Source organism: Globicephala melas, chromosome 1 (genome assembly GCF_963455315.2).
Source record: "Globicephala melas chromosome 1, mGloMel1.2, whole genome shotgun sequence".
Classification (NCBI taxonomy): domain Eukaryota; kingdom Metazoa; phylum Chordata; class Mammalia; order Artiodactyla; family Delphinidae; genus Globicephala; species Globicephala melas.
This window is the reverse complement of record NC_083314.1, coordinates 92722650-92750623: the sequence shown is the minus strand read 5'-3', so window position 1 is coordinate 92750623 and position 27974 is coordinate 92722650. Positions and strand designations below refer to the sequence as shown.

Sequence of the window (27974 nt, the reverse complement as noted above, 5' to 3'; positions counted from 1 at the left end):
AACAACAATAAGAACAACAAATAAAGGTGAAAAAGAAAAAATAAAACTGGTCAGGATCCCCAAGTTTAAAAGAATCATTTCACTATGTCAATAATTTCTATACAGCTTCATAAAGTTTTTATCTAGAAAAGAATTTTTAATAGAAAAGGGGAGCATTCTACACATCACCTTGAAACCCATGTTACAGTAGCATTTTGACCCGCTTGGCATAGCTTTCTTCCACTCTCTTCTTTTTTTTCAGTCTTTGCAATACCTGTACCTGCCAGTCTCCAGGTGCCCCTAGTTACAGGTCAGCTCCACACAGAAGGGGAGGAGCTACTTCCCGGGGTCTGTTCCCAGAATCACAGCCCCACATCCCAGCGACAAACAGTGCTGCCCACCCGGGGACCAAAGAGGACCCTGCCCACTTTGTTGTGTGCCATGTGAGTGCTCAGTCCAACAGGATGGCTGGTGGACAGGTGAAATGTTTGTCTGTGATTGGATTCAGTCTTATCTGCCTTAAAATGGTGAGTTCACCATTCCGACCTACCTGCAACTATTTAGGGGGAAAAAAAGATACATTCAATATCTTTCTCTTTTTTTGAGGGCTTCAGGGGTGGGGAGATGGAAATCAAAATACTTTGGAGGCATACCATGATTGTATATGTTTGTGCGTTTGAAATTTAATGCAATTTACTAGTGAAAGAAAACAAGAATATCATTATGTTTTAAGAACAAAGATTTCTGAAAAATCCATCAGCAGCTACTGACTTAGTTCAATAGGCAGATTCAGGGAGAAAAATGAAACAGTAATGTGATCTCTCTCCATCCTCTCAATTTTATCTAGGATTGTGGTAGATCTGAGTGTTGAAAATAATTTGTGCAAATACTGTGTGTGGATTGGAAGATTGCTCACACTATGTATAAACATGTGCTAAGTATATTACTGCTCTGACTTAGGTTTTACATTTCCCCAAATGATGTTTTTCTTTATGGTTCTAATATTCTAAACTTTCCTTTTTTCAGGTTGCTTCAACAAAAACAGGTAACATTCTCTGAAATGCAAGTTTACCCTCCCCGTATTTGATTTTAATTTCCATTGTTAATTCCTGGGCTACCCTGACATATAAAGGCTATACCAGGAAAAATATTCAACATTTTCTGAGCACTCACACTGTGAGTGTAACTGGTAAGACAAATACATGGATCAAAATTTAAAGATACATCCTCATAAGATATTCTTCTTGAGTCTTGAGATGTATAGAGTCATGCAGTCATAGATTTTTCTCAAACATGGTTAACCATCAGTAAAGTATTACAATGATCATCATTCCAGTCAAAGAAACAAAATTTTAGTGAAGAGCCTAATTTGTCTTCTAAGGAATTAGAGGAGAAAGCTAGAAACAGTTTTGATCAAAATTCTCTAATAAAAGATGCTCTAATAAAAGATTCTCTAATAAAAAGATTAGATTCTCTAATAAAGAAGATTTTATACTTCTAATATTGCATCCTTAAAATATAGACAATGAAAACCCAGAGCTGGAAAAAGGCTTTCTTTTAAGAGATTTTATCACCATTTTTCTTGAATAAATGACTGAAGGCGAGGATAATTTCTCTACAGGCCTCTGCTGGCTCATACATTCTAGAAATTTAAGTCCCTAGAATGGAAACTTATGTTCAATGGAATTTAGATTAACTGAAGGAACCATATAATATCAATTATATCACCAATAAACTCTCTTAGTAATTCAACACAAATAAGAACAAATATTATTTATTATTTTGTATATACCACAGAAAAGGAAATGTAAATAAGCCAATTAAAATGTTTGATATAGATTTTTGGCTGAGCCATAAAATCCGTGCTTATATAATAGGTTTTTAAAAATTATTATTTCATGCTTTATTCTTACTCACTTATTCTTGAGACACCTTCAGGATTGACCAGGAAGCTGTGAGAAGGACTGTTTAGCCATAAACAAAGTGATTTTTAAAAAATCAGTGGCCCTTCGATTGGATAAAATCCAGTTCTGCTGTCTCTTAGAGGGTCCCAGGACCACAGGACACGCTGAGCCCTCAGAACAGGCCTCTTTTTAGTCCCACGTTATCCACACTATTTGAGAAAAAGAAAGGGGCAGACTGATATACCGGTGAGGCTGTTAATTGATCCATCCTGTCTTTTCAATAGACGTGATGTGTTTTATTGATACCGTATAGGAGGTTTCATTTGGGGTGTGTGTATTCTGATTCTTTTTGGGCTCTGGCATCTGCTGTTTATCTGTGTCTGGCCACTGGGGCCACGTGGGCTAATTTAGATCTCTGAGTTGGTAGAATGCACAGATGCTGTGACTCAAAGGGTTTCATTTTTGACTAATCAGAGCGGTTGATTGCAAATCTAGGGAATAAATTTTTCTCTTTCATCAGTGCAGTAAGCGGGCCAAATACAGAACAAAGAAAGAGTGAAGAACTGCTGCTAATTTATGGAGACGTACACGTCCTGCTCAATCTTCTCATCTCTTTAAGGGAAACATAGTACAGAGGTGTTGATCTTTTTTCATTGCTGTTACTGGTCAGACCCTGCTCTAGAACCATGTGTAAACAGGCAATCTGTCTCTCCAGCCTGTGCTTACCCCAGAGTCTCCATAATCCCACCTTCCCTGGCAGCAACCCCTCCATGGCAGTGCCCTGCAGTCTGGCTTTTCCAAACCCCAAAATTGCTCGTCGTGGTTCACACACACACACACACACACACACACACACTAACCCTTCCTACCTTTCAATGTGCCCTTACATTCACTATTTTACTTAATCTTTACCATCTTAATATGTAAGTATTTTACATTTCAAAGTAAACTCAAAGATGCAGGAATTATTAATATTCCATATACTCAAGGAAGAAAACTGAGACTAGAAGAGGTTAAATCACTTGTACGTGTTCACAGACAGAAGTAAATGGCAGAGCCAGGGCTCAAACCCAGCATTCTGAAATCCAAATCCTTTGCTATTTTCCCATCATGAAACCCCACGTTTCATCCTGCTGATACTGGCTTCATGTACTACTATGCTGGGCAAATGTGCCCCTCCCAGCTCAATTCAATACGACAAATTTTGTGGAGTCCTCAGGCCCCTTGACAGGCCTGTGGGGAGATAGCCGGTGTCATGCCAGCCTTTTAGATGCCTTTCAAGCCACTCCATGAAGGCACTGTCACGACAATGTCTAGTTTGGTTGTCATTTATCCAGGAAATTAGTCCATTCCAATGAGCAGGACCGGCTAACAGGAGATAAGATGAACAATGGGGACAAAGGAAGCAGCAGGGATTGAGAGACACCGCAAAGTTAGAGGAAAGAAGGTATTAACAGAGAACAAATAACTGGGGGAGCAGAAAAGGGATGAGTGTGTAGGAGGGATAAATGTGAGACCCCTGCGGGGGCTTTCTATCCTACAACAGGGAGGGGACATAGGCGCTTCCCGCAGAGTCAGCTTCTGCTGGCAAATGGCTAAGATGAGCCCCTGCAACTTTTCCCCAGCATTTATAACCATCACAGTTTTCTTTTGATGGCAAAGGAGACAGTCCTGGGTGATGTTCAAGGAACGTCTGGCCAGTGCACAGTGGACTCTTTGTTCATTCTTGCAGCGTGGTTATTTCTGAGATGCTGCCAAAGCCAACTTTCTGGGCTATGGGTACAGAAAGAGAAGTTGTCTGTATCACGTTTTGCAGGTTGGGTTCTGTTGGAGGGAGGGAGTTGATACTGGCAAATCACACATTTGGACGGTATTTACTTCTCCTCTTTGCCCTAGACTTTTGTTTTGCACTCTAGTTTTGAACTTGGCATATAGTGATTTTACCCAGCAAATGCAGTACAATAAATATAAAAGACCAGTTGCCAGCTCCAAACCTAAAACCCAGATATTTTTGTTTGACCTTTTCTTCTACTTGGACCTCCTACACCCGGGGCATTTTTGAGTCCGTGGAGTTTTGCAGAGCAGTAAATCTGATTACCACGTTGCATCTTCTAGCCCATGCCCAAAGTATAGGAATGCCTTGTGTAAACTCATGACATAAGCATTCACGGCCTCCTGGCAAACCATGGCCAGGCCCAGGTGAGGAGGGACCCCGGCATCTCATTCTTAGGCTGGGGCAGATGTTTTGATAGAGAAGGAGAGAATAAAGTTTATTTTTATTTTATATAGAAGAATCTGAAAATTGTTACACTCTGATGATATTAAAGACAGTATGCTCAATTATGAAGCAAAGAACTCAATTCTCCCCCTTCCTCCATTAGATTAAATGCCACTTGGAAAATGTGCAAAGTGCGTGGGTGGAAATCACAGCCTCGACAGAGGTGGGGTATGAAGGTGGACCCTTGCTGGAGACGTCGCATAGAGGTGGGGCAGGGAGGAGAGGCCCGTGACAAAGCATGCCTGGGGATTCACAGACGCCAGACTGGATTAGCCTCCAGAATGGGAGCCCTCAGTTTCTCTCTCCCTCCCCTCAGAGTTCTTCTCCCAAATCACTCCCTACTCTTAGTTAACTCTTTTAAAAGCACAAAGAGTGCAAATTATCCCGGAGGCAACTGGGAAAAACCTCTTTGAAGTCCCATTCCTGAATGGGAAGTTTGAGCTTTCTTGCTCTCTTCTGGAGAGTAGCTTTGCCTTTCTTTTCCTCTGTTTTTTGTTTGTTTGTTTGTTTGTTTCTTAATCTGGAAAACAAGGGCAAGGTTTATGTCTGAAGGATGACATGAGAATGACTTAGTTTGAAAGTAAAATGATGAAAGAAGTAATCCTTACAGGTACCCTAGCTAATGTACACTTTCAAAATCTCTTTCAGCTCCCAAAATACCCACTATCTATCAGGCGTATTCAAAACTCAGCAACAGTATCACTGTGGAATGGGCTACAGTGCCAGGGGCCACCGGTTACCTCCTCACGGCCAGAGACAGGAACGCTGTCATTGAAACCGTGGTGGCCAGTTCCCCAGGCACTGTGACGGGCCTGAAGGCTGCAACCTTGTACCAAATCACCATCAGATCCATCAGTCCTGCTGGGAGAAGCCAGGCATCGCCTCCAAAACAGGCAAAGACAGGTAGCTGGATGCTCATCCTCTGTTGAGCAATTGCTTGTGACCTGGATCAATTATACTGAGGATGCAAATGCATGATGTAATTCTGTGTCATGTGAATGTCTATGATTCAAGGCCCAGAAGTGAAAGCCACCAAGTGACTTTTTTTTGGAATTCAAATGTCTGTGGAGGAGGTGGTATGTAAATTCCAGATGCTTTGGAAAATAAAACCCATTTCTGAGTATCTTTAAAAGCATCCGTGCTTTTAAATCTCTGAAAAAGGGATTTCTGTTTCATTTTGTTTGTTTGTTTGTTTTATAAATTTATTTATTTATTTTTGGCTGCATTGAGTCTTTATTGCTGTGCGCAGGCTTTCTCTAGTTGTGGAGAGCGTGGGCTACTCTTCGTTGCGGTGCGCAGGCTTCTCATTGCAGAGCATGGGCACTAGCGTGTGCGGGCTTCAGTAGTTGTGGCACATGGTCTCAGTAGTTGTGGCTCGCGGGCTCTAGAGTGCACTCTCAGTAGTTGTGGCACAAGGGCTTAGTTGCTCCGCAGCATGTGTGATCTTCCCAGACCAGGGATGGAACCCGTGTCCCCTGAATTGGCAGGTGGATTCTCAACCACTGCACCACCAGGGAAGCCCAGGGATTTCTGTTTTTAACCTCAATTATCAATAAAGACCATGTGGAATAAAGAACACATTGAAGTGATTTTGCTGCACTTTGACTTGTTGGAAATAAAACTATTTAGAGTTTGTCATCAGCATGACTTAAATTGATTTGATAAAGTTGTACCTCAGCATATTTCTGAAAGGTTGCGTGCATGTTAAAATAGTATAAACTATCATTCCCCCCATTGATTTATATTATGATTACAGGGAGGTTTTATCTAATTTCTTACCAACTTCCAGTTGAAGGTATGCCTAATATTAGAATTTCTCTGTTCCCCCTTCCTCTGCTGAGTCATCTGTAATTAATACACATTTAAATAACAATTGTTTAATGGAACTCTGTCATGAATCCTGTTGCAAAGTAAATAATTTTTTCATAATATGGATAATCAACCTCAAATTACCTATTCCTAAATTTGAATTAGCCTCTCTTGCACTTTCGTAACACAAATGCACAGGTTTTTGTCTTTGTAGTGCTGGCTGCACCAATTCTACAAGTAAGCTCTCCAAGTCCAGACTCTATTCTTGTGCAGTGGGAAACCGTATATATGGCAACTGGATTTTCTGTGTCCATTATGCGAGCTAATGGTTTGGGGAGAATATGGAAAGAAAATACCACCAACACCTCCTTGACATTCACCAGTTTAGACGCTGGGACTCTCTACACCATAAAGGCCTATGCGTGGAATGCCAGCGGAACACCTGGGGATGACTCCACCTGCAATCAGAGAACAGGTAAGGACTTTGCAGCTCAGTCCCAACCTTCTCCTTTTTGATTAATGAGAAGGGCTGTGCATTGCAGTCACTGAGAGCAGCGTTAAGTGATAAGTACAGAGCAGCAGCTATTTAAATTTATTATGAGCTTATTTATAGTGTCTTGATAATTCCTCCTCGGTGGTTTAAATGCTTACGGCATGTGTAAAGAAATGCTGCTCAGGGCTTCCCTGGTGGCGCAGTGGTTGAGAGTCTGCCTGCCGATGCAGAGGACACGGGTTCGTGCCCCGGTCCGGGAAGATCCCACATGCCGCGGAGCGGCTGGGCCCGTGAGCCATGGCGGCTGAGCCTGCGCGTCCGGAGCCTGTGCTCCGCAACGGGAGGGGCTACAACAGTGAGAGGCCCGCGTACCGCAAAAAAAAAAAAAAAAAGAAAAAAGAAATGCTGCTCAGAGCACACAGAGCATGGCACCACCCACCCAGAGCCAACTTATTTTCAGCTTACATGTTCAATATCACACAGTAGGAGATAATTCTTATTAGGTTTACCAGTCACCTCTTGTCCCTTCATAGGTTCAGACCAGGAGTAGAGACAAAAAAAACTGGGCCAAACAAGAATTTATTCAGCAGACATTTAATGAGTGTGTCCCCACTTTCAGCTGGCATTGCTCTAGAGGCACAGCAACAGAAACAACAAACTTCCTGTTATGGCATTTTGTGCTGTGGTGGGAATCAATATTTCAGATATATTTCCCAAAGTCCTCAGTTTCGGCCTGAGGTCAACGAGGGGCTTCCCACCACCTCTCCTCCAGCTATAGGCTGAGAAGCTGATGCATGGTGTGTGTTCTCACAATCCTTATTGCAGGGATACCTGACCGGGGCATCCTACTACATGATAACCAAACTGAGCTGCTGCTCTGAGCCAAAAGAATGAGATGGAGAGAGAGGGAAGGAGAGAGATTTTTCCTTCTCTTGAGGCAGAGTGAGTCATCCTCTGACAATATGGCCTAGTAGATGCCGGACTCACCAACCAGATTAGCTGTTTCATCTCTTGGGGAGGACCAAGGATAAAGTGGAAAGAAACCAGAAATGTTCTCTCCAACAGTTCCTACTTTGGAGGGGAGTAGAAGCCCCATTGTCTATAGGCCGAAGCAGAAATGTAGGGAGAAGTGAAGGGTTTGCCTTTTATATTACTTCTCCAGGTAGAAATCAGAGCAAGGTGGCCCTAAGGTGATTCATGATGGGCCTGGTGAGTCAGGATGTCTGTGACAAACCAGTCTCTCTGGGCCTCTTCCAAGACATTCACTCATTCTTTCTCTCCACAAACATTATTGAGGGCCTCAAGGTTTTTTAGGCGGATAAGCCTGATGAAAGGAAGGCATATTTCTAAGCATGCAGAGGAAATCGTTTTGGAGATACCAAAAAACTGCCTTCCTGTGTGACCATCACACTTGATACGTTCCCTTTTTCCCTTTGATTTAGAATAGAAAGTCTTCTCTTCTGTAAACAGCTGTGACCTAAAAGCTCTTACATGTCTTAGCATGTGTCAAAAGTAAAGAAGGAATGTTGTTGAACCTAATCTGTTTAACTTTATCAATCTATAAGAGAATATTTGACCTACCACTTGATAACATACCCACATGGCCCTCTTAGCCCTTCACATTTATAATTTCATTTAATTATTTCTATCACTTATCAAATTGTGCGTTCACTCATTCATTTATTCAAGATATTTATTTAGTACCTCTATGTGCTAAGATCTGTTTTACAGATGAGAAAAATAAATGAATAAATAACAAAAAGATTAAATAACATGGCCTAAGTCATATAGCTAGTTATGAGTTTGCATAGTTAATGGGAGATGTGTTACCAGTTCTCAGGTACCCTAAATCCCAATTTTATGCTTTGTACACTTGCAAGTATCATATGATTGGAGTACTCCATCCTCCAAGCTCTGCAATATTGTTAGGTCAAATCTTACTTGGGTTCTTGAGGTTACTGCAAAAATCTTAATTGTTTCTCAAAAATGTAGGTCCTCGTGCTCCTGCCAACATTCAAGTCTCTTTTGATAGTGGTTCTCTGGAGGCATATGTTTCATGGGCACCGACAGAAGGAGCTTTCAACTATACCGTGATGGCTTTGAGTGACTCTTCCAGGCTGAGCTGTAGTACGACTTTCAGTTCCTGCACCATCTCCTCTCTCCAGTGTGGAACCGAGTACCTGATATCAGTTTTAGCAACTAATGATGCCGGATCTAGCAGATCAATTTCAGCAGTGACCCTGAGAACTGGTATGTAAACAAGAGTGAGATCACTGGGGGGTTGGTAAGCCAAAGTGACTACCATTAGGGAAACAAATAATCACATGACAATGTTCCAGAACACTCTAGAACAAGCAAAAATGAAAGCCTGGTCTAAATGAAAGTGTTGAGTTGGACTTTCTGATGAGTTTGAATAATGTTGATAGTGAAACCAGATCTCGTGCATTGGAAAAAACAGTGAAAATTAGGAAACCTGGTTCCTATTCCAGATCTTTCACTAATTAGTTTATTTTCTTTTGCATTTGTAAAGTTGTAAATATTCTAGGATTCAGTTTGAGTGATACACAACTCTAGCTGTGCAGTACAGATAGTGGTCTCTTATTTACATCATGTTTCACAGACCTAGGCCTGGTAGGAGCTATTTTTTTAAGATAAAGATGGAATGTCTATAGTTTGGAATATGTGTTTAGATATCTTCCCACTTTCATTCTCATCAAAGAGATAAAGATATACATATGTGGAGGTCTATGCTTCAATTTAGAAATATCTGTGTGTTTTGGGGATGAGAACTAACATTTAGTGAAGAGCTACTTACATAGAAAGATGCGAAGAAAATCTCTTGCAGTACTCTCACAACTGTTTATTATTTATCATTTCCTAGTTGCTTGTGCACCTGGAAGGGTGACAATCCAAGAAGATCCCCCTGGCCACCTGTCTGTGGTTTGGTCCAGCGTGCATCTGGGTGATTACTATGTGGCCTTTGTGAAGAATGACGATGGCTTGGAAGTACACTGCAACACCTCCCTCACCCAGTGCAATTTCTTATCTGAGTGTGGCTTCACTTACTTTATTAGTGTTTTTGCCTATAACAAGGCAGGACAGAGTCCTTTGGGCGATGTGTTTAATTATACCACAGGTGAGTTGCACTTGATGCTTGTAAAGGGAGTTGAGTTCTGAGTTCACTAAACTCAGCAGCAGAATGGATCATCCATTGCACTTATTGACTTACCTAGACCACCTGGGAGCCATTCTAGGGCCAAGAATGGAAAGTGAATCTCTTCTTTCACATCCTTTCCAGACTAGGGAATTTGGACTTCGTGGACTCAAGTTTAATAAGAATGAAAGGTTTAGGAGTGAAAAGAAGGGAAAGAATGTTGTTATTCAAGCTTGCTCTGAAAAGTTGAACCCTCCACCAAGATCTACTCAGTGTTCAGCCCTGTGCTGAAGGCTGAAGGGGAGGTGATCCTTAGGTCTCAGAGTTCACTCTTTCCGCAAGCCCAGAAAACAGGGATGCAATGGCAAAGATTCTACAAGGTGTGGAGGGCTTTGGAGTAGGACACCTGGGTTTAAGGCCTAACTTGACCACCAACTCATTTGCAAAATGGGAATAATGATGTCTACCTTGCTAAGTTCCTTAGTATCTGCTACTGCAAAATGGGACAAATAATAATGAGAACATGAATATGAAAATGTCTTTGTATATGAGAAAAGCACAATGCAAATACTTTTATTAACATCATTATTATTTTTACTGTTCTTCTCCACTAGGCTTGGGTCTTCAAAGGGCAGGGATTGTATTTTATTTATCTCTCATCCTGAATGCTTATCATAGTATGACTGGCATATGGGAGATGCTCGATTTTTAAAGAATGAATGGAGTGAGTGACAAAATTAATTAACTATATTGACAAACAAGAATAATATAATTATATAAATAATAATACTAGCTGGAATACGTTTTTAATATTTATTTATTTGGTTGCACCTGGTCTTAGTTGCAGCAGGAGGTCTCCTTAGTTGTGGCATGTGAACTCTTAGTTGTGGCATTCTTGTGGAATCTAGTTCCCTGACCAGGGATCGAACCTAGGCCCCTACATTTTTACCAAGATGAAGGAATCAAGTAATTGGTGCTTTTGGAATTTAGAGTCAGAGGCTATCAATAAGGTCTCAAGAGCACAGGAGGGTCTACCGGAGGGAGTGACCTCTGGTAGAGGCCTTTAAGGATGGTGGAATGTAGGTGGGGCAAGAGCATTCCAGAGAAACTCCATGTGAGTTAGAAACTTGTCAGAATTTGTCTGTGAGGTAGTATAGGGCCTCTTCTAAAATCTACTAATACGATGCTTCTTCCCCTCCTCCACCCCCTAGTTTTATCTAGTTTAGTGTCTGGAAAGACTGATAGGATCTAAAGTTAAACTAAACATGATTTTGTCAGGCAGAAGAAGGGAACCTCATTCCAGTAGCACGAACACAATCTTTGAGGCATAGGGAAGTAAAAGCGCATGTGGGAATTGAGGGGTCTGGTGAGGCAGGGGATGGGGAGGGGCAGCTGGACATATCGACTGGGTAGAGTTTGTAATAACCTTGAATGTCATGCATGGAGAATTTATCCTCTACGTAGTGGGTGTTAGGCCAGGATTGGAGTTGGACAGACCTGTAGGAGATTGTGGCAGTGACTTAGGAGGGTAGTGCAGAGGCTCTGGGCACAGAGACGCCAGGACTCAATGCCACTCTGACAGCATGGCTCCTGTACTGACCTCCGCTCTCTCTCTGTTCCTGCTCTCAGCCCCCTGTTGTCCTGGTGACATCAACCCTGTGTTGGTGTCCAGTGACAGAGTAGAGATCGTCTGGTCTCCTGTCCGTGGTGCAGAACTTTATGAAACCAAGGCTGTAGATGGGTTCAGCGTGGTTGAATGCAATGACACTGTTCCGGCTTGCACCCTTTCTGCTCTAGAGTGTGACACCAAGTACAACATCACGGTGTATTCCTTCAGTGAAGTCCGGGGCAGCAATACATCGTGTACTTCCCGATTTATAACCACAGGTATGATACAGGAAAGATTTCATTCATTGATTCTGAACGGCTCCCCCCAGCTATGTCCCTCAGGAAGGGCATTCGGTAAAAAGGCTAACTGCCATTAGCCACCCTGTTGTGGTGACCCTGAAAGCCCCTGTCTTACTAAGGAGATGCAGAAGAGAAGATGGAAGAGGGAAAGAGGACAAAAAGGGAATAGGAGACCATGGCGAGAGTGGAAGGTTTTGCTAGAGATTACCTCAGCCATTCACTTCCTCCTACCTTTGGGGTGCCTGCCTGTATTCACACCATGCAGGTTAAGGCCACAAATGTTTGTCCTAATTACTTTCGCTATTGGAGTTCAAATGGCTCCTTAACATTTTCTAATTAGTCCGACGCTATGGGAACCCAATACCATATGTCAATGTCAACAAGGTTTCCACACAAAGGCTCTATGAATTTGCCCTATGTGCATGGTATGGTCGAAAGTAATGATCTCATATGGGGGGGAAAGGTCAGTTTTAGACCAAATGGCACGTGTGATATTTTTGATTCTGACTGTTTCAATTCATAATCTACAATCTCTTAGCTCCTTGCAGTCCTGAAATCAAAAATGTTTCGAAGGATGCCTTTTCCATGATTAACGTGTACTGGCGATCCACTAATGATGAGGCCACTTACACGGTGACTGCCCAGGGAGAGAAAGGGCTGCACCGGTGCAGCAGCACGGGAGAGTCCTGCACCTTGTGGGGCTTGCCCTGCGGCTCAGTGTTCTCCGTCACCGCTGTGGCTGAAACACCAGCAGGACGGAGCCTGCCCAGCTACAGTGTGCCCTTAGAAACGGGTATGTAGCCACCACAGCCTGAACCTCAACTTCAATGGAGTCCTTAGGAATTGTTTTAGGACATGAACTTTCTTATTTTATTTACCCTAAGTGTGATAAAAATACTTTAAACTCAGAGAGGCCTTTCAAAGAGCCCCAGTCTTAGAAAACTTTCACACAGGTTCTGTAAAAGTATCATCTGAAGGCTCTAATATATTCAAATACCAACATCAAAGGAGGAATACATTGACTCTGCAAAAACATTTATTTGAATTCGTATTCCCCCATGACACAATCTACCAAAACAACTAACAAGTGACCAAATGAGCTAGTTTATTATTTATTTCTTTGGTTCAGCCCTTTCAAATCTTTCTCTAAAAACTGATTTCTGAGTTTCAGTTTCCTAATTGCTAGAAGGGGATAATGGCTTTATCGGGTGGCTGTGAATATTACGTTATCTATGCTGCAGAGCACTTAGAGTGCCTGATGCACAGTAAGAGCATGATAAACGAAAGCTGTTATTGCTTCATAGCATTGTGTGTGAATGAAATTTAGCAAATTAAAGCCTTTGGACATTATTTTCTCTTATATACAATGACAGATGGCACTTTAGACTAGATAAGTTGAAACGTAAAGGGCAGCAGAACAGAGACAATGCCAAATACGCAGGAAGATTCCAGATATTCTATATCCTGTATAACGGATCTTTGAAAAGTTGAGAATTGGTTGTGGTAGTCTTAGGTGGCTAAGGATATTTTGAGCTTTTATATCAACTATGTACTATGAAATGCATGAGAAAGGCAAAATACATTTCATTGCAAACGTTAAGATATATTGCAAGAAAAGGTGAATGCAACCATTGCTTTAAAATTTGCAATTGGAATTGTTAAAGTTGGAGAACAACAAAGGGTTTCTTTCTTATTCTGAAAAAAATTGGGGAGAATCTCACACTACCCATAGCCAGTTATTGTACTGCATTCTTGGGGAAAGCACCTGCTGTGTACAGTGATGTTAAATAACGTATCAGAGGGAATGAGATTTCACTTAACAAAAGAAAAATTTTTAAGTTTTTTTAAATTTATCTTTTTATTGAAGTATAGTTGAGGTACAATGTTATAGAAGTTACAATATAGTGATTCACAATTTTTAAAGGTTATATTCCATTTACAGTTATTAAGGACGTTTTGATTAACAGTTGAAGGTTTGAGAAATTTAGGATATTGAATGAAACACAGGCAAAATACCATACTTGGTTAGTTTTCACAAATAACCCTCACTGGAAATAAACCCCCAATTTTTTTCTCTTTCCTCATTTAAGTGCCGTGCTGCCCAGCCAGTCTGACAGTAACTCAGGTCACACAATCGGTAATCAACGTGAGCTGGACTGTTGGGACCGGCGCCCAAACCTATGTGACAGCTCTGGAGTCACACACTGGACAGTCTAAGTGTCACACCCGTCAAAACCACTGCCTCCTGGGATGCGTCACATGCGGCATCAATTACGCAGTGGCATTAAAAGCAATTAGTGCCACTGGGTTGACTGCGGACTGTGGCTACCAAAGTTATTCCTCGAGTAAGTGAATTCTAACCTCTAGCTCTAGAGTATCAACAAGGACTTTGACTATTATAGATCCAGACATAGCCTTTCCATCTCATTTTAAAAGATGCTGCATCTCCACCAAGCTTGCATGGTAAGTTCAGATTACTTTCTAAAATGTTTACAGTTTTCCTCTTGACTTAGGACCTCAAAGGTTCAGAGGCTTCTGTTAGTAGTTGGTGAATTAACTCCCCTGGTAACAAGGTTCAGGTGTACTTTTTCTGAAAGAAGGATAGGTTTTTATATGACCCAGCTACCTGCAGCACAGAGTAACTCAGTCTGGCAGAGTTTTCAGAAAGGATTTAGATCACACATTCTAGTTCGTTTGAATTTTTCTTTCTTCTCTTCTTATGCTACTACCTCACTCTTCTAAACCACTGCAGCTTCTTCTATGGTTTCTTATTTCAACAGGTTAACAGAGCACAGTATTGCATCTTGTTCTTCACAAAGACCAAGCCACTAGGAAATAGTGGGAGAAGTAGGTAGTGGTACAGGGTTAGCAAATAAGATTTCTCTGGTAATATTCTAGTCCATTGAAGTGGCTGCTTGGAGAACTGTTTCGAAAAAATCTTCTAAGGATGCTTCTCAGGCTTAATGGGAGAGAGTACGATGACCAGTTAGCTGTATCTGCCCCGAGGCATGGGGTGGGAGAGTTGAAATATAATCTTGGCATCCCAAAGGTAGTAGAGTGAGTCTTTAACTAGGAGCTTAAAGACCTGGCTTCTTAAGCTGCACCGCGTTATCTTATTCTCTGATTCCATTTCCTCATTGGTAAGAGAAATAGGAATGATCATGATATGAAAACACTTAAAATGTGCTACACACACATAAGCTGGATTATCATTCCTTTTGGCCTATTAGCTTTCATTAGGTTTGCTGCCTAATTTTTCACCTTGATATCCAGTTCTGGAAATATGGCCCATTGCTTACCTTCACACCTAAAAAACCTTTTTTCTTTTTTTAAAGAGTAAATCAAAGAAGTCTATCTGTAACTGAATTTTTTATTATTATACAATAGCATTTTTATTTTAGTTACTGAGGAATCCACCATTTGACACCTAATATGTGGCCTGCTCAAGGTACTCAGGAAAAGAGAAAGGAAAAGTACCCAGTCAGCTAGCATGCATGGAGAGTGGACCAGCGACAGGTGTCATGCTACTCAGCTCAGCAAAATAGGTCTTTTCAGTTAATGCTGAATGCACTGAATTATATTTAAATTGAATCCCACTAAACTCGTATGAAAATAGGGCATTATGAGAGATCTTGACAAGAATTCTGTGCGTTTGACTCATAAAGTTTGAGTCATATACAATACGTATCTGCCAAGCGTGGACTTTTGGCCTCACCATTATTCTCTATTAAAAACTCATGCCCCACCACCCTCACACATGGATTTCTAATCATGTGACCCACCACAGAAGGAACTTGAATACTCCCTCAAATCTTGCTCTAATCATTTATTATGGAGTAGGCTACTTAGGTTGTTTCCCCATAATAACAAAGGCCAGGTTTGTGGTGATGGTGGAATAGTGATGTGTTTGTTTTTGTTTGTTTATATCCTTCAGGTTCCTGCTGCCCTTTGGGGGTGAAATTATATAGGCTGGTCCCTAATGGTATCCGGATCTACTGGCAGGCCTCCAGGGGCTCTGCCAATTACAGCACTGACCTCTATGGTTCCAAAGGCATTTTCACGTGTGCCCCAAGCGCTGGCCTCAGTTTCTGTGATATCACCGAGATACCCTGCGGGGATGTATATACCGTGATGGTCTCCCCCGTTGCTGAGACAGGACTGAAGCTTACTTTCTGTCCAAAAAAAATATATTCAGGTAGGACAAATTATGACCCTTTATTTAAAACTAGCCCTCAACTCAATCTGTGAATTAAGACTCAGAACAATCACACTTATTTGCTATGTAGGAAGGTCAAAGAGGGCATGACATTGTGTACCTCCTGCAGGCAGATTCTGGCTACTGCGGACCCCAAGCTTCTTTGGAATTGTGATGCTTTATTATTACTTGATTTGGAGACACTCCTCTCATCCCTCTCTCTCTTTTCTCCTTCAGAAAAAGGACCAGATGCTTGCTGCTTGAACAGTAAAGCAGATTTAAAATGATTTTCTGCTTTGAGATTTGGGGATAGGTTTGTAACATAACGTTAGAGATCATGACAAACAACCTGAATGTTTGAAATAAGAGACTTGAACCTTTATTTGCACAGATTCAGACTTATGACTGAGGGAGAGTTGGAGGATCAGAAAAAAACAAATTTATAAATCATAAGCTAGGTTTGGAAATATGAGTGGGCAAACAGTCTGTGATCACAAAACACACGAATGTCAGCCACTGCCATCTCACCAGAGCTGGCAGAAAAACATTAGCAATTCTCCTGTTCTGTATTCCAACACGTTCTGCTACCTTGCCCAGGGCATAGTCATATAGTTTTCATATATTTCTAAAATAAAATAAAATGAAGAGATGATGAAGCCCTAGAACTTTGCAGGTGAACACAAGAAGAGGAATAAATATTGGCTCAGAAACTTTACTAATAACCAGAATCTAAAATTTCCAATTATGGGTTGGTGACAAGAAGGTTCAAGATGGCTCCTGGTGATGGAATGAGGCCAGGTCCTCTTCAGGGGGTGTTCTTGCTGTCCTTGGTTGTCATGCTCTGATTCCTTGCTTTTTCATTATCTTGTCCAGAGGACAAGCTGGCCCAAAGCATGGCCCTATGGGAAGGGCCAGGAATAGGTTGTTGGGCTGAGGATGACCTCTTAGGAAGAAGAGCCTACAGGTCAACAACAATACTTCACTATACTTGCATAATGTTTTGAAATTTATCAAGCGTTTTCATATTCAATATTTTACTGAATGCTCAAAATAACTCTATGAGGTAGGTTCAACAGATTTTATTATCTCCAATATATAAATGAACAAACTGAGACTCAGAGGCTCCCAAATCTCTGCCTACAACCCTTCTCTTCTTCTAACCCCTAAATCCATATGCAAATGTGTTATATCTACTTAGAGATAAGACCCAGGCATTTCAACTCCTCAAGGCTAAAAGGAATTTCTGATCTTCCGCAGTTTTTGATCTTCTGTCATCCTTGTTTCAAGTACTCAAGCTGAAAACCCAGGAGTCAGCTTCCCTCTCCCTCACCCTCCATGTTTTAGTAGTCTCCCAGCCCTGTCCTGTTCACTCCATGATGGTTTCTAAATCCAACTTCTTCTCTTCATTCCTATAGCTACTTCAATATTTCAGGGTCTTACTACCTCTCCCCTATGCTACTACACCAGTCCTGTCCTCCTGCCCTCTTGCCAGTCTTCATACTATTGCTAGAGTTGTCATTCTAGGACACTGACCCAACTATCTTTCTTTCATGCCTCAAAATCCTCAGAAATTTTCTATTGCCCCATAGAATAAAATTCAATCCTCTGAGCATGGCATTTAAGGTCCCTTACAATCTGTCCCCCATCTGTCTTTCTACACCTGCACTATCCAATAGAAATTTAATGCAAGTGTGAAAAATTTAAATTTTCTAGTAGCCATGTTAAAAAGGTAAAAAGAAATAGGTGCAATTAATTTAATAGTATATTTTAGTTAATTTTAATCCAAAATATTCTACTTTTCAACATGGAATCAATATAAAAATTTTATATATTTTTTCTATACTAAGTCTTCAAAATCTTGTGTGCATTTATTTAATACAGCACATCTCAGTTCAGAGTAGCCACATTTGGAATGCTCATAGCTACATGTGCTAAGTGGCTACTGTATTGGACAGTACAATTCTAGGTTCATTCTGCAACATCTCTCCTGAGAAGACTCCATTCTCTAGTCACATGGAACAATTCACACACATCTGCCCTTGGCACACACACATACCATGGCACATCATGTTTCTGAGGTAATGCAGCACTCCTCTCTTTGCCTGGATTTCCACCCCACCTCAACCAAGGGAACTCCACCAGCCCAAACTCTCCCTCCTCTCTGAAGTCTTCTCCAGTTCTCATAGTCTGAGTTCGTTTCCCTCCTTTATGACTCCACCTCACTTTTATCTTCACCACACCATATTACTGTGAGTTGAATGTGTGTTATTTCTGCTAAATGGTAATCTCTTGGACTCTCAGTACTTTGCATGTAACTGTTGCCCAATACATTTTAAATTTAAAAAAGAATGAATAAAAGAGCATATGTGTTTGTCTATGATTATACAGCCAGTAAGTGAGTGATGGAAGTCTGTTCTTTCTCCTACTTCATACTCACAATTCAACCCTTAGAGAGTCATTCCTCTGATAGTTTGTTAGTTGGAACTCTAATACCTTTGGTGGGGTGTTATCTCAAGCCTGTAGCCATTTCACTTTAGTAAGGGTTGGCTGTCTAGACTCAAGTTAAGGAATCTACCTTTGTTCTGTCTCCCTAGTAAAAACCATGCATCTGGGGGAAGGTTTTTGGTTTCGTTTTTTGGTGTGTGTGTGTTTTTTTCTCCAATATCAATGATGCCTTAATCCTGTAATTAGGATGATACTGTAAATGATAATAATGACTAATATTTATTGAGTGCTGTGTGCCAGACACTATTCTAAGGGCTTTACATGTATTAACTCAGTTGACCCTTATAACAACCCTATGAGGTTATTTTTTTAAATTAATTTATTTATTTGGCTGCATTGGGTTTTCGCTGCTGTGTTTGGGCTTTCTCTAGTTGCGGCGAGCAGGGGCTACTCTTTGTTGCGGTGCGCAGGCTTCTCATTACGGTGGCTTCTCTTGTTGCGGAGCGTGGGCTCTAGGTGCGCCAGCTTCAGTAGTTGTGGCTCGTGGGCTCTAGAGCACAGGCTCAGTAGTTATGGTGCACGGGCTTAGTTGCTCCGCGGCATGTGGGATCTTCCCGGACCAGCGCTCGAACCCGTGTCCCCTGCACTGGCAGGCGGATTCTTAACCACTGCGCCACCAGGGAAGTCCGAGGCTGGCATTCTTATTCTTACCACTTAACAGATAAACTGAGGCACAGAAAAGTCAAGTAACTTGTCCAAGTTCATACTGTTAGCAGGTATCTCCTTCTCTTATCCCCTAAGCTGATTCTTACTCATTCTTTGGTTCACTTTCCTATTATTCTTTCTTAAATTATATCTTCACCATCTCAAATACATCAATAAATATATTTTAAATGCTTGTGTTTTTATTTATTACAGTAACCTGTTCTGGAAATACACTTGGAATGGGTAAGTCATTTTTCTTATGGATACTATAGAAAGGAATTTTTTTGTTGCTCTTTAAGGGGACTTAAGTCAGGATCAAAGCTGACTCTTCAGGGACTTCCCTAGTGGCTCAGTGGGTAAGACTCTGCACTCCCTATGCAGGGAACTCAGGTTTGATCCCTGGTGGGGGAACTAGATCCTGTGTGCATGCCGCAATGAAGTCCTCATGCCGCAACAAAGATTCTGTGTGCCGCAACTAAGACCTGGTGTAGCCAAAATAAATAAAAATAAATTTAAAACAACAACAACAACAAAGGCTCATGCAGCCCTTAATTTTAAAAAGAAAGCTGACTTCAATTAGAAAGGCAAATGCTTTCTGTGATGCGAGGGGTCCTTGCTCCCCTCTCCCATAACATTTTCTCCCCTATTAGATTGTCTCCCCTCAGATTCCACCAGTGGAGATGAACTCCTTTGGATTCTGAAATTTTTTCAGTCTTCCAGGGTCCCACAGGAAAACGTAAATATGTTTCAGAGAGGCAGCCGCTTCATTCCTCACTTCAGAGAGTGGTTTCCAACCCTGCTATACACTGAGTCACTTTGAGAGCTTAAGAGTAATTGATGCCTGGGCTATATCCCCAGAAAATCTGATTTAATTGGTTTGGGGTAAAGTCTGGGCATCAGGGTTTCTAAAAGCTCTTTGGGTGATTCTAAAGTGTAGCCAAAGCTGAGAACTGCTGCTTTAGAGCAGACCTTCTCAAACCTTATTGTACATCTGAATCACCTGGGGCCTTGTTAAAACCAGATTCTGATTTGGTAGGTATAGGAAAGATCTGAGACTGCACTACAAACAAGGTCCGGGTGATGCTGGTGATGCCAATACTGCTGGTCTGACCTCACTTTTTTTTTTTTAATTAATTTTTGGCTGCGTTGGGTCTTCGTTGCTGCACACGAGCTTTCTCTAGCTGTGGCGAGCGGGGGCTACTCTTCGTTGCGGTGCACGGGCTTCTCATTGTGGTGTCTTCTCTTGTTGCAGAACACAGGCTCTAGGCGCCCGGGCTTCAGTAGCTGTGGCACGTGGGCTCAGTAGTTGTGGCTCACGGGCTCTAGAGTACAGGCTCAGTAGTTGTGGCACACAGGCTTAATTGCTCTGTGGCACGTGGGATCTTCCCAGACCAGGGCTCAAACCCGGGTCCCCTGCATTGGCAGGTGGATTCTTAACCACTGCGCCACCAGGGAAGTCCCTAACCTCACTTTTAGTAGTCAGCTGTTGGAATCTGTTAACAGCCTGCAGAGAGCTAGGATGTCTGCTTCCAGTTTGCATGGGTGGACATGGCCAGCAGAGGAAAAGGGGTGCTGAAAGGGTAGCTGGAGTAAAGATAACCCTCACTGCCACTCAGGTGTGCTCATGGCTGATCCTGTCTAGGCTATTCGGGGTGCCCCACAGAGGCTACACGTGGCTGGGGCCACGGAGATGACCACACAGAGCTGTGTGTGCTGACCCAGTAAGTAGCATGTACTGCTTCACGAGGGATCTTCTAGGAGGCCTGCTTGATTTGGGGTCGTGGGAAAAACCCCAGGGAATATTATCAACCCCAAAGTACAGACGGGACACGTAAACACACATACACATACACACAATCAGACATGGCTGACTTCAGAGAGTGTGAGTGGAAATGAAGCCTTCCTACCAGTAAAGCCCACCAGACAGCCTCCCAGCCTGGGCCAGCTCCCCTCCGAAACTTCCTTCCACTGGTAGGACACATGCTTCTCTGTGCTGCCTGTTCTCTATTTCCTCTCCCAGTCTACTACTTCTCTGAGCACAGCAGGACTCATGCTTTCTAATTCTTGCCCCACCTGCAGGTCTGAAATAAGAATAATCCCTATTAATTTTTAAAGAGTTTCTGTTTCCAGTGACTACAGGGAAACAGACCTGGCTTATTAAAAACAAACTGTGTTAGCATACGGTTTTTGTTTTTCTCTTTTTGATTTCACTTTGTTATACAGCAGAAACTAACACAACACTGTAAAGCAATTATACTCCAATAAAGGTGTTTAAAAAAAAAACTGTGAGGAAAGTTCTAAATTATAAAAAATTACTTTAAAAAACTCCCAAAGTACTAATGACCATAAGCCCCTGGTCTTCAGTGAAATGTACATGGGCCTGGGTCTGCATTCTTGGAAACTATTTCCAGTATTATGGCCATTTTAAATTAGTGTTTCCCCTGAGCCATAGAGGGGTAGTAGAAGTGTCTTGGGGGCCCCTAAGAGGTGAGGAGTGGTGTATTGTATTCTGGTCTTCCCTAAGATTTTGTTTTGTCGTTGTTGTTGTTGGCCACGCCATGCTGCATGCGGGATATTAGTTCCCCAACCAGGTATCGAACCCGTGCCCCTGCATTGGGAGCACAGAGTCCTAACCACTGGACTGCCAGGGAAATCCCTTACCTAAGATTTTGTTAGAGAAAGAGTCGCAATACTTTTTTTTTTTAAATGCTTGAAAACCATCACTCTTAGACCTTGCTATTCATCAGCATCACCAGAACGCTTGTTCAAAACGTACAATCTTAGGCCCCACCCAGATTTACTAAATCCCCAGATGATTCATATGCATGTTCAAGTTTGAGGATCACTGCTTAGACAGTAGTGTTCAAACTCCGGTGTGCATCAGAATCTCTTGGAGAGCTAATAAAGGATGTAGAGAACCAGGCCTGCTGACGTGGGTAAGACCTGGGCCTTCGTGTTTCTGTCAGGTTCCCAGGTGATTCTGACTCTCCAAGTTTGAGAAGCCCTGCTCTAGGTCACTAATGTCCCCTTCCTCTGTCCCTCTGGGCTGGCCCTGATCGTTGCTTCTCCCTTCCTTAGCAATTTCAGTCTTAAACCTGAAGAGATCTGACCCTCTCTTTAAGGAGATCCTTCTAGAAATCCTGCAAGACTCTCAAAAAATGAGTATATGGGGGCCTCTACATCATACAGAATTCATTGTATTAAGGGAGAGATTCTAAATTGCTTCCAATTTCAGCATTTCTCCTCTCTATACACAGGAGTAGTCAGATTAGGTCCCTGGCTGACATGGGGCCTCCAGATATGCTAAGAGAAGCCTTGGGAATCTTTTTGTCTAAGACTTTTGGTCTTGCTTTACTCTTGGATTATCCTAAAGCTTTTCAACAGCATGAATGGATTTTTTTTAAGAGACAGATCTGGATTCAAATCTGGCCACCATCCCTTACCCTGAGGCAACTTGCTTCAATTCTAAGTATAGGTTTCCTCATCTGAAAATTGGAAAAAACTCCTCATAAGATGTTATGAAGATTAAAGGAGATATACATTGTTGGTCACAATGACAGGCCCAAAGTAAGCTCAATTAATAAAAGGCCTGGGGGTGGAGAGGAAAGTTCTTTGTCCTGGGTCAGTAATCTGAGCTCAAAGAGACTCTTGGGGAGGATTCATTTCATCAAGCAGAAGAGAGAATACCCTGCTTAGTTAGAACCTGCTGGTGAGTTTCTTTTTGCCCTTTGAACAGTTCAGATTCTCTTAATTTTGTTTATTTGCTGTGAAGTGCTGCAAAAATAGCATTTCAAATTAAAATGGTAATCTTTACCTCAGAGACATTTAAGGGCTTTTTAATTTAAGAAAATGTCTGCAAATTTAATGCATTTCGTGGCTTCTTCCCTTCTTTGCCTTTTCAGTGATTTACAGAGGGAAGAGAAATGCGGTGTGACATAGTGAACCATGGATAAAAAAAGAGACTTGACTAGTGAGTAATTTAAATTGAAATGGTATGATTCAAAGGCAAAGTTTTTTTTTTTGCTTTGCTTTAAAAAAATTCTTCCCATATCTTTTTCAGAGTTTCCTCAATTGTTAGTGTGATTAGAGATGGAAAAGATCTATTAGAATGCAAAATGCCTCTAGGATAGGACAAGCCCTTTTGGCCTTTAGAGAACCACTCTAGCTCCGTTTCCTGCAGGAAGGTGTGACCTCACCTGCACAGGAGTTCAAGATCGGCTGCGGAGAGAACTCAGTAGAGAAATGAATCCAGAAAGTCCTCTGGAAGGCTGCCAGAGTGAGCCAGCACACTGGGAAAGTCCTGGAAATGTGAAAGTTCTTCAGAAATTCTTTATTTCACATTCAGACATACTATGGACTTCAGCACACCCACTTCATAAGCATTTCATCGACCCCAGCACTTGCCGTGTGGCCCTCTAGCCATTCAAGGGTTGGACACGTCCACCCTCAGAGAAGTCGAAATCAAGCCACCACACATAGACAGCGCTCACCCAAGACGAACCTCCACCAGGACTTTGGCCAAGGTTGGATAGCAGCAGCTGCCAGGGCCACCTGTAGTAACAAACACCCTCAGCTCAAGTTAGGAGGAAGCTGAGCCACTTGCAGCCTTCACCAAGCCAAAGCATCGTGTGATGAGACCTGTGTGTCTGGGAAAGCAGAGCTGTTGGCCTGTTGCTGGAAGGACTGTGGTCATGTTTTTGAATGAGCAAAGATTTCATATGGAGGGACAGCCAGGACCAGAGCCTCAAATGGTGGCAGAGTGACATAGGGAAGGACCATCAGTCTTGCTGGCTGTAGCCCCTGCTTACACTCTAACTGCTTTTTTTTTTAATCTTTGGAGAGAAAAGGCAATGATATATAATATAAATCTGTTGTACCTAAAATAATTTTGTCCTTCAAGTGCCAGTAACCTTATTAAAAGATAGTGCGAGTAGGACTTGTGTAACACACACGTAACTAAAGTGTTTACTCCCCAGAAGCATAGCTGTGGAACTGAGAACGTCTGTTGTTAGGAACAGCCATAAAACTCTGCCCAGAGGGAACTGGAGCGTGGAGTTAGGCTTGAGGTACACTAGGAGGGAGCAGCAAACTTCCTTTTCTATGTCTCCTTTCCCTTTCTGTGTAAGACTGATGAGAGATACTCCCCAGAGCAACTGCACTTGAAAAGGACATAGACGAAGACACGGATCCCGAAAAATGGAATTTGCTGTATCAGAGAGCACACACAGAGGAGGGCCAAGTTTTAGTTCACTTTTGTTCCTAAATACCAGTGTCTGAACAGGAGTCAGGCTAGGTGTATCGACATCAATTGGGGAACCCATTACTTAATAAAGATTTCCAGGTATCACCCATGGAGTTTCTAACCCAGCAGGTTTGGGACCAGGCCTGGGAATGTATATTTTTAACAAACTCACCAAGTGATTCTGACATGCAGCCGGGTTTGGGAACCTTAAAAGGCTTGCCTTGGTGAGTTCTTCCTTGAAGCAACATTTCAATGATGGGAAGCTGAGACGTGTTAAAAGATAAACTGAGGCATATTAAAAATTTTAAGAGTTTATTTGAGCAGAAATTGATTCAAATTCAGCAGCACCAAAACAGAAATGGTTAGGAGCGCCCCACTGACAGGTGCTGGGGGCGGGTGTTGGTGGTGATGGGGCTTTTATTGAGAAGAGGCAGAAGCAAAGCAAGGATATTATTTGATTAGCTCTAAAGCTATGGCCAATAGCTATATAGCTATAGTGGTTGCCTTATTTGGGAAACCCTAGTTGGCTGTTTGTGATTGGTTGTCCTTAGATTTTGATTTCTTAACCTCGAGACCCTTACAGACTTAGGTTTTTGTTTGCTTAGGAAGGCCGCTAAGGTATGAGAACGACCTCAGTCTAATGGCCTCCTTGTTTAATTAACTTAACAGAAGATAGAGGGCTGTGGCATGTGAAGAAAGATTGGTGAGTAGATCTGGAGGGTTCAGAGTGGGTCCATGCCCTGTGAGGTCAACCATGAACTGAGGCAGCGTTCTGGGCTGTGGTTCAGAGCCCGTGTGAGACTGCGTGCTGAGCCCGGTTGCCGGCAGGCTGTGCCCTCTGAAAAGAGTTGTGTCCAAGGCTGACTGGAACAGCCAAAGAGCCGAGGGCAAAGGCCAAATGGAAGGCCAGGATCCCTGGTTCTAGGACACTAGGGGGTTGGGACCAGTACACTCATACCCTATAAATACCAGAACACAGAAAAGGAAATGGCCTGTCTACTTAGCTAGGCATCTAAGTCTGGGCTACTTTGGTCAGAATTCTGCAGAAGACAATGTGGTCCCCACTGGGTGAACATAAAATCAAAACATGGACGTAGCACATACTACATGCTTCTAAGTGCTTTTCGCATACTCATTTCGTTCTTATAAAAACCCTGTGAGCTAGATAATAATATTATTCCTTTCTACATATAACAAAAATGAGACCCAGAAAGGTCAAGGAATTCATCCATGTTCTCACAGCTAACCAGTTGAAACACAAATTATCAGGGGGCCATTGATCAGACCTGCTAATCCATGATATTTTTATGGAAAATATTTCTCTGGGTTATCATGATTAAGTGATAAATTATTAGAGGAGAAGACCTGGGAATAGGATGGTGAGAGAGTGAACTGCCCTGACTCAAGAGATTTTACATTCAGCCCTCGATCATTGTAGCGGTTTATCCGCTCTACAAATTATGCAAAGCAGACTTTTCATCTCTGACAAGCGTTGGTGGATTTTACCTTCCATTCTGCTGTGTCGTGTTCAGGGAATTCAAATTCCTGTTCAATCTGTTCAGGCAAACCAACTAAAGGAGACTAGAGAGACAGCTCAGGGAGGTTATGTGAAACTAGGGGAGCAAGTGAGCTTAGGCAATGTGGTACGATGGAAAGGGCAATGGTTTTGGAGCCATCTTGAGGTCTTACGTGATTTAACTTCTCTGAATCTGTTTTCACATCTGTAAAATGGCAATAAAGATTATCATCTTGTTGGGTTGTTGTGAAGTTTGAGATATTATACTCTATTCAACAAATAAATGCAATGACACTGGAGTGTTTCAAGTCACACTACTAATTAAAGGCAAAGCCAGGGTTTGTGGACCCATGTCTATATGCTGCTAACACCCACATTTGCTCCACTATTTCACACTGCCACCTTGGAATCTGGCCTTCAGGGGCATGAGTCACAGCTAAACTCCATGTGACCCAAGTCAAACTTCCAACCCAGAAAGGCCTATGTTATCCCATGGCACCTGGTCATTCTCCTCAAGGGTAGAGGATGCAGGCACTTCCACCACATCACTCTTCTGTCTTGGTTTGACCCTCTAGGGCAAAGAGCTCCATTTTAGAAGGGTGAGTCTGTACCTTGTCTTTTTCTTATCCCTGGGGCCTCAACCCGGGTATACTGAGTAGAATCTGATTTAAAATTGAAAAGGGAGAGGAATGTAATGTGTGCATTTGTTTAAAATTCTGACCACCTAAGTGCATTCAAAATACGTTTGAAACAGGCCAGAGCTCCAGCTTGGCCCATACAAGACTTGCATGGAAAAACCATTCATGACATAGGTTTTGCTTGAACCCATTTTATGGCTGTTTTTATTCTTCATTCTCCTTCTCTCTCCTAAAAAGCTAAAAAGCAAAAATTGCCAGTTATCCCACAGACTGCCTTATTGCTTTCTGTATAGCTCAAGCCTGATTTCTTGTTCCCACTGCACCACTAGCTGTGCATCCTTGGCAAGTTACTTAACTTCACTAAGCCTTAGGTTCCTTGTCTGTAAGGGTTGCTTTGAGGATCAATGAGATAATCCACTTAGCATGGTGCCTGGCATATAGTAAGCCCTCAGTAAATGTTAGCCATTGTTATTACTAGTAGTGACTAACCATTTGTGCTTCCCTATGTGACCAACTTGAACCATTGGTTCTTTGCAAATGGGTGTGGGAAAGTCTACTTTCCACCAGTATACGATGGTTATGTTACAGTTGGGGGGGGGGCGGTTCTCAGCAACTAAACTCTTTTAATTCATGATTGACTACTTGTTTTTGTTTTTATCACGCAGCTTGCGGCATCTTAGTTCCCGGACCAGGGATTGAACCCACTCCCTCAGCAGTGAAAGTGGGGAGTCCGGGAATGGACCGGCCGGGAATTCCCCTATGATTGCTTTGATTTCAAGTCTCAAAACAACCATCTCAGGAAATAGATCTCTGCCTAAACTTTCTAAGTCTGAGCTCCAATCACCTCCTTTGTGAATCAGCAATAATTCCCTTCTTTTAAATCCTAAAACATTGATAGCCCCTCCCACATAAATTTATGTTTGTTGAATAATTATTATTTTATTGGTTCATTTATGTATATTGTCACCATTAAGGCATTCGCTACTTCAACCAGTTTCTGACTACCTTCGGCATGCCAGGAATTGAGCTAATTAGATTTTAAATTCTTCATTAGTGGGTCTCCTTTTTTTGACTTTCCTGAAAGTCCTGCAGAGTTCTGGTCACAGTGGACGGCACCTCATAGTTCTATACAATGATTATGTCCTTGAAAAATGAATAAAATAAACTTTTTGGAGGCTAAATTTTCTAATCGGTAGCTGACTGAGTGAAGCGTCTATTACAAACCGCTTCGCTAAGAACTCTTTTGTAAAGCGAAGGATCCCTTCCTTTTTCATGAATCGTATGCGTGAATTCGGGATTTCTTAAGATGGTATTAGCTCACAACCCGTCGGTACGCTTTCGCTTTCTGACGTCCCAGGACGTCGAAATTCGGTTGACAGCCTCCCGCTAGAGGGCGCGCAACTGCCCACGGAGATTCCACCCGCACTGCGCAGCCTCAGTCCAGGGGTGGGCGGGAATCTCCTTACGGACGCCCGTGACGTCACCGGAGGGCGCGGCCCGTGGGTGTGGGCGGGGCCTTCCCCTCAGCGACGGGCGGGGCCCGGCCGAACCCCCTCTAACAGCTGAAGTGGGTTGCGAGTGGGAGGCGGCGGCTGGTCCTCAGCGGTGTTTGGGAAGATGGCGCCTCCGGTGACGGACCGGGGGCTGAAGAGCATCGTGTGGCAGAGTGAGTGCGGTGGGACAGGGGCTGAGAGAGGGAAGGCCAGGA

At 42.5% G+C, this 27974-nt stretch overlaps 2 protein-coding genes across 2 annotated transcripts in view; both read left to right on the top strand.

Annotated features, from left to right (window-relative positions):
• Positions 1-443: 443 nt before the first annotated feature.
• FNDC7 (fibronectin type III domain containing 7) lies at positions 444-27832 on the top strand. Its single transcript, XM_060293977.1, has 14 exons — positions 444-506; positions 1006-1024; positions 4810-5064; positions 6185-6445; positions 8456-8713; positions 9345-9599; positions 11247-11504; positions 12064-12318; positions 13616-13870; positions 15460-15720; positions 19084-19113; positions 22773-22798; positions 23216-23393; positions 27573-27832. Exons 1-14 carry the CDS (start codon positions 444-446, stop codon positions 27830-27832), a joined length of 2634 nt encoding a protein of 877 aa, XP_060149960.1.
• The window catches only part of STXBP3 (syntaxin binding protein 3), a 57124-nt gene continuing 56931 nt past the window's right edge, over positions 27782-27974 (top strand). The window contains exon 1 of the mRNA XM_030868882.2: positions 27782-27932. Coding sequence (XP_030724742.1) covers positions 27884-27932 — 49 coding nt within the window. The 5' untranslated portion in view covers positions 27782-27883. The remainder of the gene's footprint in view (positions 27933-27974) is intronic.

Coding starts and splice junctions, on each gene's coding strand:
- FNDC7 (XM_060293977.1), top strand. CDS start 444: ATGGCTGGTGGACAGGTGAAATGTTTGTCTGTGATTGGATTCAGTCTT. Junction 5,065..6,184: donor TCCAAAACAGGCAAAGACAG/GTAGCTGGATGC, acceptor TTGTCTTTGTAG/TGCTGGCTGCACCAATTCTA. Junction 23,394..27,572: donor CCACCAGGACTTTGGCCAAG/GTTGGATAGCAG, acceptor GGATTTCTTAAG/ATGGTATTAGCTCACAACCC.